Source organism: Marmota marmota, unplaced genomic scaffold (genome assembly GCF_001458135.2).
Source record: "Marmota marmota marmota unplaced genomic scaffold, marMar, whole genome shotgun sequence".
NCBI lineage: Eukaryota > Metazoa > Chordata > Mammalia > Rodentia > Sciuridae > Marmota > Marmota marmota.
In genome coordinates, this window is record NW_026000174.1 from 17,058,096 (window position 1) to 17,075,701 (window position 17,606).

The following is a 17,606-nucleotide window of genomic DNA, read 5'->3' on the forward strand; positions in this document are numbered from 1 at the left end:
GAATGATTATATTTAGCAAATTAACGTATCATTCATCTCACACATTTAGTTTTTGTGGTGAAAACTTTTGAAATTCACTCTTTAGGCAACTTTGAGATTTACAATACATTGTTATTAACTATAGTAACCATGTTGTGCAACAAATCCTAAACATTTGTTTCTTCTAACTGAAATTTTACACCTTTTGAACAACAAATCTCCATTCCTTCTCTCCTCACTATTGAAGTTGTCCAGTGTCTTTCTCACTGTTTGTATTCATGCTTATCTTTGAATTTTTACTGAAAATCTCATCTTCAGTGGAAATTTCCTTATTTGTGTGATGATGTATTTTTGTTCATGCTCCCAAATTAGACATGATGTTTGGTCTTCCTCATTCCCTGAACTTTGCCAATATTATCAGTTTTTTTTAATGATAGATAAGAGATCATGTTTCAAAAGATAACCTAAATACAGTTTTGCCCAATTTATTCCACCTATCCCAAGATATAGCTTGTTATACGTTGCAGACCTGCACTCTGACAACAGATACTTCTGTATGCCATATGGATTAGTAGCTTCACATCCCATAAAAGTTACCTTCAACTGTTCCATTTTCAAATGTGGAACACTATTGTGTTGAGTTCCTTTCAGTTATTAAATTGTCAAAAACCAATACATCTCTAGACTAGGAGCCAAGTTGATCCATGAATTCAATTCCAATGAAGGATTATATTTTTACACTGAATTCCATTATCTATGTATCTGTCACCTGGCATTTATGAATTTATGTATCTAGGTATTTATTTACCTATGTAACAAATATCTAGCATCCATCTTTCCATTTGTCTATGGAGAATGGCAATGACCCTTTTTTTACATTATCTATTATTGATACTTTTTCGGTGAGTGGAAGTTAATATATTGAATTTGGCTTATTTTATAATACTAAATATAATCTTACATAAAAACCTAGAAACAATTTTACTGATGTTACCTATTAGAGCACATGATCAGAAGACATCAATTTTGTGAAAGATTAATGAATATGCTAATTTATTTGATAATACACTAGAGCTCTTTCCAGATTTGAACATCACTACAAAATATTTAGGCAACTTCTTATTATTACTGTATGAATAGTGAGTGATGTTTAAACAGTAAAATCATATTAGCTTTTCAGGTATAAGTTTGATGATCAATGAGATACACCATAGGAACCTTAGTGTTTAAGTACTTACCAAGCTGTCTGCCACTTAGTGTACATTTCAAGGTCAAAAAGGGATGAGCCCAGAAAGAAGCCACCCCAACCTCAATTGTTAGGCACAGATACAGATCCTTGCAGTCTAATTCTGATCCTTGTATCCTGATGCTTTTTTAGTAGAACAAAGTCTCCTGGGAATTAAAACTCTGCAAGCTATACACTGAGGGACTAAGATGTCCACAATGTCCACAGATTTTTTTTTGCATAAGTGAGTCTTTAAGTAAGAATGGATTCAAGAAGGGTTCAGTTGAATTCCCATTACATGTTGTGTTAGCCATTAGTAACCTATGAAGTCTCTCCTTCTCCATCCAACATAATTATTCTTTCACCTTCTTTTGTCACACTTTATTTTCCTAGGTGATTATATTTGTGACATTATAATTGAGTTTATAGATTCATTTTTGCTTCTTGCTGATAAAATGAGAGATAGGTAGTCTTCATGTTCAAGACCATTTGAGTTTCTTTTTGAAAGCCAGTCTATGTACACAATTTGTTCATTTTTAAAATTTTATTTATTAGTTTGTGAGAGTGCTTTTCATATAAATCAATTAACCTTTTATTGTGATGTGACATGCAAAGAATTATTCCCCTTGATCCATTTGTATTTTTCTTTGATAATGATGTTGTCATTGGTTGATTCCCTTTAAGTTGAACACTGAAGTAAACATTTGTGTGCAGAAGTATATTGGGAGAGTGCTTTTAACTTAAACAGCTAAGTGGAAAGAAAGTACAATATTACAACTAACAGAGAGAATTTGAACTCTATTCAACTGTATCAAAGGCTACATTCAAATTTGAAGAAATTTCTGGAGTTAATATAATGACTCTTCAGTATCTTTCTGAATGGAAAGAAAACCCTGAGTTTTCTTAATGACAGATCATGAAAAGTGGTCTTCCCACAAGAAGGGTATATGACATTGGTAGCCCCATTCAGAAGAAAAAATTCTCATGAAGGGCTTGAATAAGGGCTGTCATCTGTAACACTCTCACTGGAGGAATAGGTGTTTCAGATCTGGCATGATCATGAGATCTGGGTGATGCACCAATCATTATTCAACAACCATTGCATACTTGGATCCAAATGCATCAATGGTAAATTCTGAAATCAGCTTCTCCAGAATTCATGTAGTTTTTTTATTTCTTCATTGGGAAGTGACAAGAGGATGGTTAGTGGGAGGATCAGATTAACCATCTGCACTATAGCTGTCCTGAGGCTCTAACTTTATGTCATCTCTCTGCATTATCAATCTTAGATTTTTGCCATCCTTAGCTAGCAGTTCACCCTTGGCCACCATAAGCTTTGAAAACTGTGACTGTGACTTTTGCATTTGACCATTTACAATCAATACTGAGCAAAAAATGTCAAGAGATGCCAAAGATCATCTAATGGCAAGTATATTCTTGGCCATGTTACTACATTGAATATCAGTTCTATTTCAGGTTGATTATAAAGAATCAATCAATTATTTTCTTAGAATGATATGGTGGTCTACTAACTGAAAGTTTAATAGGAATATATGGTCTTAAGTGTAATACTCCCACCAATGAAACTAGGACCCCTAAACTAACTGTGCCTGTCAGAATGAAAGAGGAAATCACAAAGTCCCTGAGTAGGTAACTGGAAGTGATGTTCAGTAATGACAACACTGATTTCCACTACCAGGCTCATGTTTTCTCCTTATTTAAGAAAAATAACATAATAAATTTTGACTTAGGTTGAATATTACATCCCACAGGATATTGCTCCAATCTCTTAGGGGTCATGACTGAGCTGACCCTTTGATTTTAACAGGGATTTTCTTCACTCTAAGAGACTTGTGGAATTCAGGTAATGCAGTTTGAGAAGGAACAAGAGAATTTCATGGTAGTTTCCCATCTACTGAGCTTTCTTTGCTGAAATTTAGGTTCCTTGTTGAGACTTGACATTATATGAGAATTTATATAAGTTGCAGTCATGTTCTCTGGACAGTTGGTGATGAGCACTTGGCAACTATATAGCTTATGTGAAATTCAGACTCTTGGTTGCTATCAAAAAGCTCTCACATTGTGCAGCAGAGGGTAGGCTAATAATCAACCCCAGGACTTCATTGTCAAAGAGGCTAAACCTTAGACCTGGTTAAATATCCAGCCAAAACAAGTTTATTATGCCAAGATCAGGGTTCCAGCAGGGAAACATAGGGCCCTGATACATAAGATAGGAAGAACATAGTGGACAGACCCAAGGATTTATACTTCCCAAGATTCCTCCAAAACTTTGGATTAGCCTGTATAGCCTATCCCTCCTTTGTATTGACTCTTAGATGCATGTAAAAATTGATGACTCACATTTAAAAAAAAAGAAATGTAAGAATGACAGATAGTGGAGAAAGGATTGAAAAAGGTCAGAGCATGATTATGATGGAATGAATAGACTAGGTACAGGCAGAAGATCAGACAGGTAATTATGTGCCTTTGGCAGATCTGGAAGTCACACCATTTCCTACGTCTCAGTGAGAGAAGCAGCAGAATCACTGAGTTCACTGATAGTTTTCTTGGTGTAGACCCAGGATGGTGTTAGGAATTCCATTCCATTAATTCCTCACTAATGGCAATGGGAAATATAGGACCCCAAAGTTATAGATGCCAGAGGGGATCATAAATATGATAATAAATGGCAAGCTTAGACTAGCAGTCAAAGAGGGCTGAGGCACAGAAAGCTTAAACTTTAACCCAAAGACATGTCCTTCATGTCCTCTTCTCTCCCTTTCTCTCTCCCTTCTTCCCTCCCCCTCTCCCTCCCTCTCACCCTCCTTCCCATCTTTTCTCTCTCTCTCTCTCTCTCTTTCCTTTTTTTCCCCATGCCCTGAGTTCCCTTTAGCTCTTTATTTACCTCCTCTGACCAACCCAGGGAGATTAGCTTCCCATTTCAGTTACTCACTAGTCTAACTTGTACATATGTTTATTACAGGGTTTATCACTGTCTCATAATGTTTACTTAACAGGCTATTCTATGGCTTTGTAGACTAATTTAAGGCAGGCTGTGTATCTTAATAACCTTTATATCATCAACAATATGGCATTTTTAATAGAAAAAAATAAGTTGTGAATGCAGAGTAGTTTCAGGAAAGAAAATCAACATGATCTAAGTTGGTAATTAAATATTCATGTGGTTCTGACATGGAGATATTGATGACTCTGTGTCCCACCCCATTGTGCCCATCTTTCATTTCCTCCCATGTAACCTGTCAGGGATTTTTTCAGTCTAAGCCCAAAGTCAGGTCCTGTGGGAGAAGCATTTGTTCTATATCATGATGAATTAGATGCTGAATGACTCTTTCCCAGCAGGGTGGCCAGTGCTATGACAAAGGAACCAAAGGGATACAAATATGAAAAGAAGAGGTTAAATTATTTTTTTGTGCCAGTGACATTATCCTATATTTAGAAATTTATTTAGAAAAATCTCCCCCCAAAACCTGCACCAGAAGACTTCTAGAGCTCTAAATAAATTCAGTTCTGTAAAGTGCCCCCAAATTCTCCACCCCCACCCACGTGGCTTACTGAGTCAGAGAGAAACAGGTTACACATTACTCTGCCTTTCAAACTTTTGGTCATAACACCAAGTAGTTTATCTAGAATGAGATGGAACAATACAGAATCTTCTGGGAAATGGCTGAGGCATAGGCTGGATTTTTAAGCCCCAAACACCAAAAAACATGAGAATGAGGAGGAGGGTCTAAGTGTAGGTAGGAGTAGGAGAAGAGATGGATTCCAATTTCTTACAGTTTTGACTTCAAAATAAAATACTAAACCTGGTTTCCAGTCTTAAAACATTCTGTTAAAGTCACACCTCTCACATTGTCTACATTGTCAACACATTCCACTTCACACTGGCATTACCTGAAAGCTTGCTAGAAATTCAGGATATTAGGACCATGAAAACCTATTGGATCAGTGTTTTTATATTTTTGAGGCTATTTTGAATGAGATAGTTTTCCAAATTTCATTTTCATCAGATTCATCATTAGAGTGTAGGAACACGATTGATATATGGGTATTGATTTTGCATCCTGCTACTTTATTGAACTCATTTATGAGTTCTAGACATCTTCTGGTGGAGTGTTTTTAAAGGAGGTCTTCTAAATATAGGAAATGTCATTGGCAAAAAGAGATAATATAAGCTCTTCTTTTCATATTTGTATCTATTTAATTTCCTTCCCTTGACGACTAATTGCTCTGGTTACAGTTTGAAGAAGAATGTTGAATAAGAGTGGTGAAAGTGGGCATCCTACGTCTTATTTCTGTTTTTAGAAGAAATGCTTTCAGTTTTTCTCCATTCAGAATAATGTTGGGCCTTGGGTTTGTCATACATAGCCTTTATAACCTCTATCCCTGGGTTTTCTAGTGTTTAAAAATGAGTGGCTCTTGCACATTGTCAAATCCTTTTTCTGTATCTATTGAAATAATCATGTGATTCTTGTCTTTATATAGTGGATTGCATTTATTGGTTTGCATATGTTGAACCAACCTTGAATCACTGGGATGAATCCTAACTGGTTAACAGTGCATTATCTTTTTCATGTGTTTTTGTATGAAGTTTGCCAATATTTTATAAAGAATTTTTTGAAAAACTAAAATAATTGGGAATCACTCTAACAAAAGAGGTGAAAGACCTCTACAATGAAAGCTATAGGACACTATTAAAGAAATAAAAGAAGACCTTAGAAGATTGAAAGACCTCCCATGTTCTTGGATAGGCAAAATTAATATTGTCAAAATGGCCATACTATCAAAAGTTCTATACAGATTTAATGCAATTTCCATCAAAATTCCAATGATGTTCTTCACATAAATACAAAAAGCAGTGTGAAATCCACCTGGAAAATTAAGAAGACCAGTAGCCAAAGCAATCCTTAGCCAGAAAAGCAAAGCAGGAGGCAAAGCAGAAAATAGTTCTGTTGTTGCTGTATTTATGATGTCAGCTGTAGACTGTTAGGTTTGGTGGGTTATCCACTTACTACCTATGTAGCTTTGGTCAAGTTATTTGACATTTTATGACTCAGTTTTTATATTTGTTAAATATTTTTAATAATTTTACTATCATAGGTCTAACCAACATAGGGTGAATATAAGCCCCTTTAGTCTATTTTTCACAGTATAATTTTAAGTAGTATTGTTATTACAATAGAAGATACAAATTTATTCTTTTCAGCCCATCCTTTGACTGTGTTCAGGGGATGAAATCCTGGATGGACAATTTGGAATGGATAGGTCAGCAGTGTGTGATCAGGGGCGTAGTAGAAGACTTATAGGTTATTAGATTGAAGAATTATTCCAGTCACCTGGACAGACATAATCACATACCTTACCTATTTAGAATCAAGACAACTGGAGAAAATTTCTGACACAATGGATTCTTATGACTCATACAGTATGCTTTTAGTAATGGAAAGAGGTAATATATTCAGTTTAGTGCATATAGCTTTTTGAAAATACAAAGATATTTTTGAGTCATTTCTGAAAATTCTCAAAATCTTCTGTATCAAATAATAATTTGGAGTTTCCAAAAGAAACTGGGGGATATTTGATGAAATAGAAGAAAACAAATGTGTTGAAAATCCATCTAATTATGTGGTTGGACATGAGCAGAGATATTTTATCTGCTTCTCCAGGGTTTGTCTCAATCCCTGAGAACCATGCTCCTGAGGTCAGTCACTTCCAGGCATCCCAAGTTAGATGAGCAGGTGGATCGGAGTCTTAATGCCCCATTGTGGGCTGGAGAGCCCCAGGGTGTTGGCCAAGATATTGCCAGGCACTTTTGCAGTTCATCTTGCCCAGTCCTGATTTCTCCCTCTTCCCTTCACAGGTTTCAATGCCTCATACATCATTTGCATACCAAACTTAGCTCTTCATGGTCTTATAATACCAAAACATGGCAAAGACATGGTTAAGTAAGGGATATTTCAGGCCACTTTTACTAATAAACATTGATGTAAATTTTGTATCCATATATTAACAAATCAAATCCTGTAGTAAATAAGGGAAAATAAAGTGATATGCCAATTGTGGGTTTATTCAGAAATGTGAGGTTGATATTTGAAAATAAATCAATATAATTAACCACAATAATAACATGATAAGAGAAAATCATAAGGGTCATAATATCATAAATCTCAATGGGCACAATATAATTTCATGAAATCTGACATTTATTATTTTTTTATTAAATTTTTAAACCATTGCTTTCAATTATTTTTAATAAAAGCACATTTCTAATTTTAAAAGCAACATATATAATTACAGAAAATAGGTATAATAAAGACAATAAAAATAACTAATCATCGATCCACCCAGATATTTATATATTTTTTATTTGTTCTAATTAGTTATATCTGACAGTAGAATGCATTTTGACCCCCTGTTCTCAAATGGAGCACAACAAATGTTGAGAATGGTAACTCTGATATCTGCAGAGAAAAGGAGTTTTCATCAGTTCCACTCAGTGTGGCACTGGAGATTGGAACCAGTGAAGCAAAGCAATGAATAATATATAAGACTGGAAATAAGGCAGAGGAAGCTGGGTTAACATCAGTATTGAAGATTTAGAAATATGGAATTTATAAAACTACTTACATTAACATAAATTTATATGAAATACATAAGAATGAATCTAAGGTAATATATGCACTCTCCAAACAGAAAAAAAAATGGATAAAATATTTCTAAAATTTATATTTTTTATTATTAGTTGGTTTTGTGAATTGAAACCAGGGTGCTATACCACCAAGCTTCACTCCTAGCACTCCTCCAACACTTTTAATTTTTTTGAGACAGAGTCTTACTAAGTTATAGAGGCTGGCCTCCAATTTGCAATCCTCCTGCCTCAGCCCCCCAGGTTGCTATGATTACAGGCATGCACCACCCTACCCGGATAGAATTTAGAAATAATTACAAAAAGTTAGCATAATTAACATATAAGAAAACAATGCACTGAGAGGACAAGCTCCATACTGTGGGAATGGTGGTGGACTTCTGCCTTTACAGTATTTATCATGGATACTTGAAGGTCGTTGTTGTTTAATAGATGGTTTTTAAAGATATGCCTGATAAACAATTTGTCATCAAGAAATGCAAAACAGAAAGTTCTACAATTCTGCTTCGTTGCTATGGTTCTGCATTGTTGCAGGGCCTAACCTTGGACCCTCAGGGAGGAATGCTTATCTTGCTCATTGTGAAGCAGGGAAGTCCTAACATAGAACGTTTTATTTTAGGGCAGAGTGCTGTCAGAATACTGGCAAGCGGCATTTCCTTGCTCCCTTGACAAGGAGTTATTCCCTGTTTGGTGCAAAGTTGGCCTATGTGACAGTTTCTTGACTCTTCGTGTCTGGATTCCTGTAAGATGGTATTTATGTATCACTTCTGGCCTATCATGACTGTTATGTGTAAATTGGCACATACCCATTATAAAAGGTATTTTTGCTGTGCAATAAAGCAGACACTATTCTCTGAAACTATCTCTGGAGGGGTTTCTCCACACCCTCAAGCTCCCCACAGTGGATGCTGGAAGGGCAGGCCCCTCAGCACTGCATCGTGTCTTAATTCAAGTCTATTTCAGGATTTCTCTGCATCAGCGAAGTCATTGCAAATTCACTTTCTTATGCTCACTGGAGAAAAGTGTTACATTTGAAAGAAAAGACTGTGAATCACAGATGGAAGCAGGGATCCATTTCTGTGATTTTTGAGGAGTCTGATCACATTCTGTTGCTGGAGCTGTGGTTAAGAACTGTTTACGGCTGTTTCATCCCTGGAGATGCAGCACAGGCTGTTATGCATCCCTCATGTGCTATCCCAGGAGAAACAAGGAGTGCTTATAAACCTAGTGGAAACATCCAATCCTCACTACCTGCAGGATCAAAGGTTTTCAAGATCTGAGGTCCAAGGAGAATCAAAATTGTAGATTTTGTAACCAGTACAGGCTTGAGTCTTCCCAGGTAAGGGAAAATCCAAAAAGAGCAAGAACTAGAAGTACAGAAAACAAAACAAAACAAATAAAGGAAAAAAGATAAGGTAAGAAAAGGACTGAAAAATAGGATTATGTGCTGAAGAGACATACATTTAGACAAACACAAAATAGAAATAAATGACAGAAGAGAAAGGTACAGACAAGACGTTTAGACAGTAAATTAAAAAACAGAAAATGAGAAAGTCACAAAAGTAGAAAGAAAGAGGATATTCCTTCATCTACAGTGAAGAAAATTTTAGTCAGAACGGCACAAAGTGCAATTTAAATGATTTGGGAAACAGCTCTTGGTTGCATGCTAAGCCTTTATAGTGATACAACTGTCTAATGCACAAACTTCAGGTAAGTGTTAAAATTAAATTACACATAATATTAGATATATTTTACTGTATTTTGTGCTAAGGTATAGTTCCAAAGAGTAAAATTATTAGAAGGGCAATGTATAATTTTATGTAGGAGGGAAAAATGGCTGTCACCATGTGTGAAGAATTTTGAAATGCATGGTATATTTTAAAGTCCTTCTTCAATCTTTTTTTTTTCAATTTTAAGATAATACGGTTGGTAGAAAATAATTTTCAAGAACTTTGGCTAAGATGATGAAGAGGCTGCAAGAAAATAATCTTACCTTTAGGCTTTTTCCCTCATTACTTGCAGTATGTGATGTGAGTCTTTTAGCAACTCCACCTTTTGAAACAGTGGTCACTGCTCTCAACTTCAGTGTGGTTAAATTACATTAAAATAAACAAACAAACAAAACCCAAAATTACTCAGTGTGAATGATCTAAAAGACAACAATAAAGAGAATGAAGAAAAATAAAAGATGGGAGAGATGTATAAGAAAGAAAATGCATACACAGAAACAGGAGAACAGTGGTGGGCAGGGGGAGGACATAGGGAGAAAATGGTCAATGGATGTAAACTTGCAGTTAAATAGTAATAAAAATATAACACATAGCATGAAGGCTAAAGTTAATGATAGAGTATTGTATACTGAGAATTTGGTAAAAGAGTAAATTTTATGTGCTTTTACCTTCCATCCTCATAACATGTATGGAACGTAACAGGATAATCTGCTTGACTGTAGTAATTATTTCACTATACATATGTGTATCAAAACATCATGCTTTAACCCTGAAATGTATGCAATAAAAAGAAATGGAAAGCATACACAGGGGTATTCTTGTATATTGTAACTTCAGTCTGTGGAATTAACGGACAGGATTTTAATTTTATTAATTACAGCTGCAATTTTCTAAGCACTGCAATCAGCACATAGGAGATTTAGAGCTGGGAGAAAGATTATTCTAAAGAATGGTGATTTGTTTAATTTCCTTATACTAATCTGATAACTGAAGAAAATATGATTTATATTAGGGTTGGAAGAATTAAGGAAGAAAGCATAGAATAATTTCGTAGCATGGAAAAAAACAAAAACAAAAACAAAAACCCCTAAACCAAACCAAAACCCAAAACAAAAACCCTGCTTAGGAGTAAACAAAAGTAAATGTCCAGAATGAGTATTTTGCCTGGTAGGTGTTGAATTGGTGAATAGCTGACTGCTTTATTCAAGACAAAAGCCCCAATGAAAGCTCAATTTAGGCTGCTTGGGTCTGGAGAAGAATACCAGGGTGGAGTCTGACCCAGAGGATGCGGGATACCTGGACTTGTGGAAAGTGAGAGAAATCATTCTTAACACACAGAGAGTTGGAGTAGCATTTTCTTCTGTTCCCAGACATAAATTCTAAAGTCCTCTTCAGAATTATAGGTTGTGCAACCTAAGAACTTTTAGTCTTCCCACTATAAAATGGAGATAAGAATCAGTAGAAAGGAGAAAATAAAACATAATAAAATCTTTTTATACAATCAAAACAATAAGAGATCACTGGTAGGTAGCCAGAGCCCAGACTCTTCAGTAAGAGCCTGAAATCTTCTAGGAGCAATGAGGGAGATGCTGAGCCATGGCTGTAGAGATGTCTGAGGTCTATGTGGCCTGAACTCTAAAGCACAGGTATGTGAGGGCTAGACATGGGTGAGATAGGAAAGCACAGAATGGAAGGGCACAGAACCCTGTAGCACTTTGCTGTTGAGTTCAGTGCCATCAACCCAGGAAACTGCAAGGGCAACAAGGGCATCTAGCTCAGCAGGAGAAGCTGCCACAGCAAAGATGACCAAGGAAAGGAAAGGCAGGCATTGGAGTCAAGTTTTGAAACAGGAGGAAAGAACTTGGTGGTTGTAAAAGGCACTGATGGTGAGTATTCAAGGCTGTGTTCCTGGGGCTCCTATGGGTTCATAGAAGTAGGTACAAATGAGTCCTAAAATTTGAAGAAAAAAAACTTGAAATTTGTTATTATAAGCAGAATTTTAAAAGAATAATTAGTCAATCAAGAAATGATAGGGGCTGGAGGTATAGCTCAGTTGCAGAATGCTTAACTAGCAAATGTAAAGCCCCAGCACTACAACAAAGAAACAAAAATCCTTAAAGAAATGATGAATTCCAATAAAGTGGGATATTATCAATTTTACCTATTTAAGACATATTTGATAAGTACCTCTTAAATGTATTGTTTTAATATTATTTTGTAGGGGAACAGTTGCAAAACTGCCTTTGGAAGGACTTTCATGTTTGCAAGTTGATCTTGCACTCTAAAGACTTATTTTTGAAGTATTTAATCCATGATCTGATATATACATAAAAGTGTGTGTGTGTGTGTGTGTGTGTGTGTGTGTGTGTGTACATACAGAAACATTCCTCTTCCTCCTCCTCCTTCTTCTCAACCAGGAGAATGGTTTAGGTTAGGAAGTAGTTGTTAGGTTAAACTGCTAAAACATATATATTAATATGAGTGTGTGGCTATTGTGGAATTTGTTTTCTCTTGTCTGTTTTCTTTTCATACAAAAGGGGTATTTATCTTTTAGCACTATGATATTAAATATTTAAATGCTTAAATATTATGAGTTATCAAATAAAAATAAGATCAAAGGGAAACTATGTTAAGTTCTTGGAATCCATTCAAAACTTATTCATAAAAATAACCTTAGAACAATACTGATTTACTCCAGAATATTTATAACTGGGTATTTATGCAAATCCTTAGGAATTTTCATTACTTTTAAAATTTTCATCTTTATACTATATAGTAAAACTTACTTTCTCTACTCTTGTTCTGCTGGAGTTTTTTTTTCCAGTGTCTTCAATGCAAATCCAAGAAATCTTTCATCAGAGATGACCACATTTACGTGGTGCACCCTTTTGTTCCAGAGTTTGGTGCCCTTTAATTTGGGGAAATGTTTCTTATGTAAGACCCACAAGAGTCTCCTTCTTTCTTCTGATGTGAGGTTAGAGGAGGGACATATTTATCATCCCAGTTACACTGTTGCACTCAGAACAGATAACTTTGAGGATTAAGTAACACAGAACGTTCTTCACTATTCACCAAGTCACACAGGGGTCATCATGGTGGTTTGGAACAACAGTAATTCTGTGGATCCCATATTTATCCTGAAGGGTTTTCCTGAATTGGAGTATGTTCACTCTTGGCTCTCAATTCCATTCTGTCTTGCATATTTGATAGCATTTGTTGGAAATATTACCATCCTCTCTGTTGTTTGGATAGAGTCCTCACTCCATCAGCCCATGTATTACTTCCTTTCCATCTTGGCAATAACTGACTTGGGTATGTCCATGTCCACACTTCCCACGATGCTTGCTGTGCTCTGGTTCAATGCTCAGGAAATCCAGGCAAGTGCTTGCTATGCCCAGCTGTTCTTCATCCACACATTCACATTTCTGGAGTCCTCCGTGCTGCTGGCTATGGCCTTTGACCGTTTTGTTGCTATTTGCCGTCCACTGCACTATTCCACCATCCTCACCAACAGTGTAATTGGGAAGATTGGTTTGGCCTGCTTGCTGCGAAGCATGGGAGTTGTACTGCCCACGCCTTTGCTACTGAGACGCTATGACTACTGCCATGTCAATGCCCTCTCCCATGCCTTCTGTTTGCACCAAGATGTTCTGAAATTATCCTGCTCAAACGCCAGGATCAATAGTGTTTATGGACTGTGTATAGTCATTGTCACACTAGGTATGGATTCAGTCTTTATACTTCTTTCCTATGTTCTGATTCTGAATGCAGTACTGGGTATCGCCTCTCACAATGAGCGGCTAAAGGCACTCAACACTTGTGTGTCCCATATCTGCGTGGTGCTCATCTTCTTTGTGCCAGTTATTGGGGTGTCGATGGTCCATCGCTTTGGGAGGCATCTGTCTCCCATAGTCCACAACCTCATGGCTGACATCTACCTTCTTCTTCCCCCAGTGCTTAATCCCATTGTCTACAGTGTCAGGACAAAGCAGATTAGGCTAGGCATTCTCCGCAAGTTTGGACTATGGAGAAGGCTTTAAATAAACTTCATCTTCCAGTTCTCCCACACTGAAAATATTGGGCAATTTATTTTGTTATATAGTAAATATAAATAATTTAGGTCTTAGTCTTGTTCATCTTGTGAAATTCTTATTCTTTCACTTCCTAGATCTGTGATCTCAGTTATTCATTAATCTTTATATCATTTGGGTTTTCTATGACAAATTGTGATAATAACCATGGCCTTATTTATATCCAAGATTATTATGAAGTTTAATCATAGATAATGTGTAAATTAGAAATGAAGGTTTAAAATACTGTATACATTTTTAATATTGTAAAATTAGTCATAATAGCAGCAATAACTTTTCTTCAGAAATGTTACTGCTTATATAGTTTCTCAGGTTAATGATAATGTACAACTCAGAAATTGATCTCTGCTTCTTCATTTTTTTCTAACACATGTGCTCATATATTGTTTGTTGCATTACAGTTTCATAACATTCAATGTAAAGACTTCTGAGTTCTTATGGCAAGTTAAGAACTTGAGGTCCTGGCATGACTTTGAACTGTTACTAATCTCCTCCCTGGGCAGTAATATGTCCTTCCTCTCATTATTATTCTAGAACTATAGTTTCCCTCAGTTTACAATTAGATACACAAGGGTTGCTCAAAAAGCCTGAAAGTACCCTTCTGAACATCCAGACAACTGCGTGGAACAGTTGGTTGGGAATTGGGTACCATGTCCGTCTTCATCTTTTAACAATCATTTTCTTACTGTTCTACAAGTCTATGCACATCTTTAGAACTGCATTTTCATTCAATGTCTTTATTATAGATAATACATTAACTTTTTTCTTTTCCATTAGGAAGACATATATTCATGCTTTTGTGGGTGATGTTTTTATTATTTCATTTATATTCACTTTCTTATAAAGTATACAGCCAAATATTTTTAGTATAGGGCTATAAATTCTCCAGTCACACAGCACTGCACAGTTGGTCTCCTCCAGTAATGAGTACTCATAAATAGTTGAAAGTATAAAATTTGCTGCTTATTCATTCATTCAAGAAAATATATTGAGACAAATTAATTAGGTATTACAGTAGTTATTACTTTTAATACTGTAGGTGTATAAACATCAAATTACATGGTCTTAATGTTAAGTAATATTTTTTTAATTGAGGATTGAACCCACAGACACTTTGTCACTGAGCTATATCCCTGGTCTTTATAAGTTTTTATTTTGCTAAGTTGTCAAGGCTAGTTGTGAGTTTGTGATTCTCCTGCTTGAGCCTCCTAATTCACTGGTATTACAGGTATACACCATTTCTCCTGGCAAGAATAAATTTTTAACAGTGAAGATACATATGTAAAAAGTTTAGTAAATTCAGTGTAATGGATTGTATTATGAAAATAGGTGCACTATACAATATTAATAAAGAATAGTCAATTTTACTCAAGGAATTAGGAATAAAGAATTACAGTAGTTGTTACTTTAATTTTGTCTTGGGTTTCCAATTCATTCTCATTACTTGAACAAAGTTTAAAAAAATGGTATGCTGAAAGCCAATTGGGAATGTTTTATTCTAACTGTGTTCTATAATGTCACATTGGTAGTTTGAAATTGGTCATGATGGGGTATTTAAATTCCAGATATTGTCAACACTATATACCAGTGTTTTAAAAGTAATTCCTATAGAGCTGATTATTAAGAATTTACTTATATATCACTCAGAATGGTATTCCTGAGAGAGGAGATAGCATGAATAAAAACAAAGGATTTAGAAGTCGCCTGTATGAGTAATAATCTTCAATCTCCAAGAGAGACTAAAAAGTTGTCCAATGCATCTTGCATTTACCCCAAACCCAAAGTGCTCTGACATGGTTGTGATGGACTAGAAATGTACTATCCAATCCCATTTGAATGAAGGATTTGTAGCCCGAGCTCTTGGTCCTGTTTCTAACAGAGAACCTTCAACCATTAACCCCTTCAAGGACTGCCTCAGGTGAAGAAATATGCCTTTGCTCAAGATTATTACCCATCCATGAATGAAGTATAAAGTAAGATATAGAGGCATGTCATTTTGGATCAATGCATAAAAAATGGTTGGACAGTTTGAGCTCTTGACTTCCTTGTTGTGTTGGATAAGAGTATCATCAGACATGATTTACAGTTCCAGTTCTCTTTCTGCCCAATTCTACCTTATTCTACTCCTTTTCTTTCTTAGATGCTTATCCCAAGGATTCTCTGCATTAAACCTAGTTCACATTATGGGTTAACTCAAGTCTGTTTCCTAGAGAAACTTGGGGTAAGAGGTTCCCAGAAAACCTAGGGCATAGAGAAAACATGAAATAAAAATTTTAAGGATATCCTTTTCTAGAAATATGGAACAGAATGCGAATTCAAGAATAGGTAGCCATATTTTCTAATTTTCAAAGTTTAAAAAAAAGGCCAAACTAGTATGTGAAGGAGGTAAAATGGAAGTAACCCTGTGACTCTAACTGATATTTTAAAAAATATGTGTCATGATATTTTCTGTTCTCTGTGTATGCTTTTAATACTATGTTTCAAAAATATTCTTAATTTTAAATAAAGTCTAATTTATAAATTTTCTTAATTTTATTGTTTTTAAAGAGATTTCTGTCTACTATGCCATTCAGAGTCCAATCAGAAAACAAAACTGCATAAGAATATGAATAGGGTTAGTTAATCCCTGTGTAAGTAATTGACTTTGTCAAGGAATGAGTTTTAAAGAGAGACAGAAGTAAGTCTAAATAGTAGCCTAGACTGAGGAAGACTATTCAGGGAAGGAACAAACTTGGAAGAGGGGTGGTTCTCTGCAGGTTGGAAGTAGATGCTTTATTGAAGAACATGTGGTTTCTGCTCACTGGATACCAGGGCAGTTCACTCAGTTGCCTTGAGCAAGAAAGAGAACATCCCTATGGGGAATAGGTGGCCTGAGTCTGGCAACCAAGATTCCCTACTAGGCATAGGGGGAAGAAAGTATCCCTCCAGGATGCAGGTGGACTGAAGCTGGCAGACAGGGAAACGTAGTTGGATCTGGTAACTATGATACCTTTGTGAAGCACATAGGAAATCACAGCTTGCACTGACAACCTTGAAACACTCCCTGCAGTGTGAGGGTAGCTTATGGCTGAGAAGCCCACTAGTAGAGTGACTGTAAAATTCAGTTAGAAGTTAGTCAGGGATACTGCTGGAATTTGATGGGATGAAACCAGATATAGTGCTGCATACCTGTAATTCTAGCTACTCAGGAGAGTGAGGCAGGGAAATTCTAAGTTTGAGAACCTGGGCAACTTAATATGAACTTGTCTTAAAAAAATACTGGAAGGTTGGGGAGTTAGCTCAGTGGTACTGCACACATGAGTGATATCTCTGGTTATACACACACACACACACACACACACACCCCTCCCTATCCCTATGTGCCACTCATATCTGCCTGATAGAAGTAAGAAGATCAAACAAGTACAAGAATTTCTCCTACTGCTCTCTCTGCAATGTCCTCTACTGGCCAAGCTTAACACTGTGTCATGGCAAAAGAAAAATGTCTATTGGTTCTGGTTATCATTATTGCTGAGTAGGCAATAAAGACCATGTTTGCATGTTTGAGGCTGGGGCAATAAATAGACAACTGTCATATTTACTAATGTAATCAGTGATATCCTTCTGGGAAATTTTTGAAAGTTCTATGGCTTTACTTTTTATATTTGAATATGCAATCTGTGTTGAATTTATTTTTATGAATAATGAACATACGTTTTGTATGAACATAGAGTTCAATCAGACTCTTTATTTACATAAAATGCTATATTGTATACTCTTGTCATACAATGTAAACCCATTTGTATAGGTCTATTTATGTTCATTTTTGTTCTGTTAATTGGATAATGTTTTGCTCTCCTGAGTTAATCTAATACTGTCCTTAATTACAATGGTTTTACATTAAGTTTTGTTACAGGATAGTGTCAGCCCACCAGTTT

General features: G+C 35.8%; 1 protein-coding gene across 1 annotated transcript; it reads left to right on the forward strand.

Annotated features, from left to right (window-relative positions):
• The first annotated feature begins 12,690 nt into the window (after window positions 1-12,690).
• LOC107160789 (olfactory receptor 51L1) lies at window positions 12,691-13,638 on the forward strand. Its single transcript, XM_015507415.1, has one exon. It carries the CDS (start codon window positions 12,691-12,693, stop codon window positions 13,636-13,638), a length of 948 nt encoding a protein of 315 aa, XP_015362901.1.
• Window positions 13,639-17,606: the final 3,968 nt, after the last annotated feature.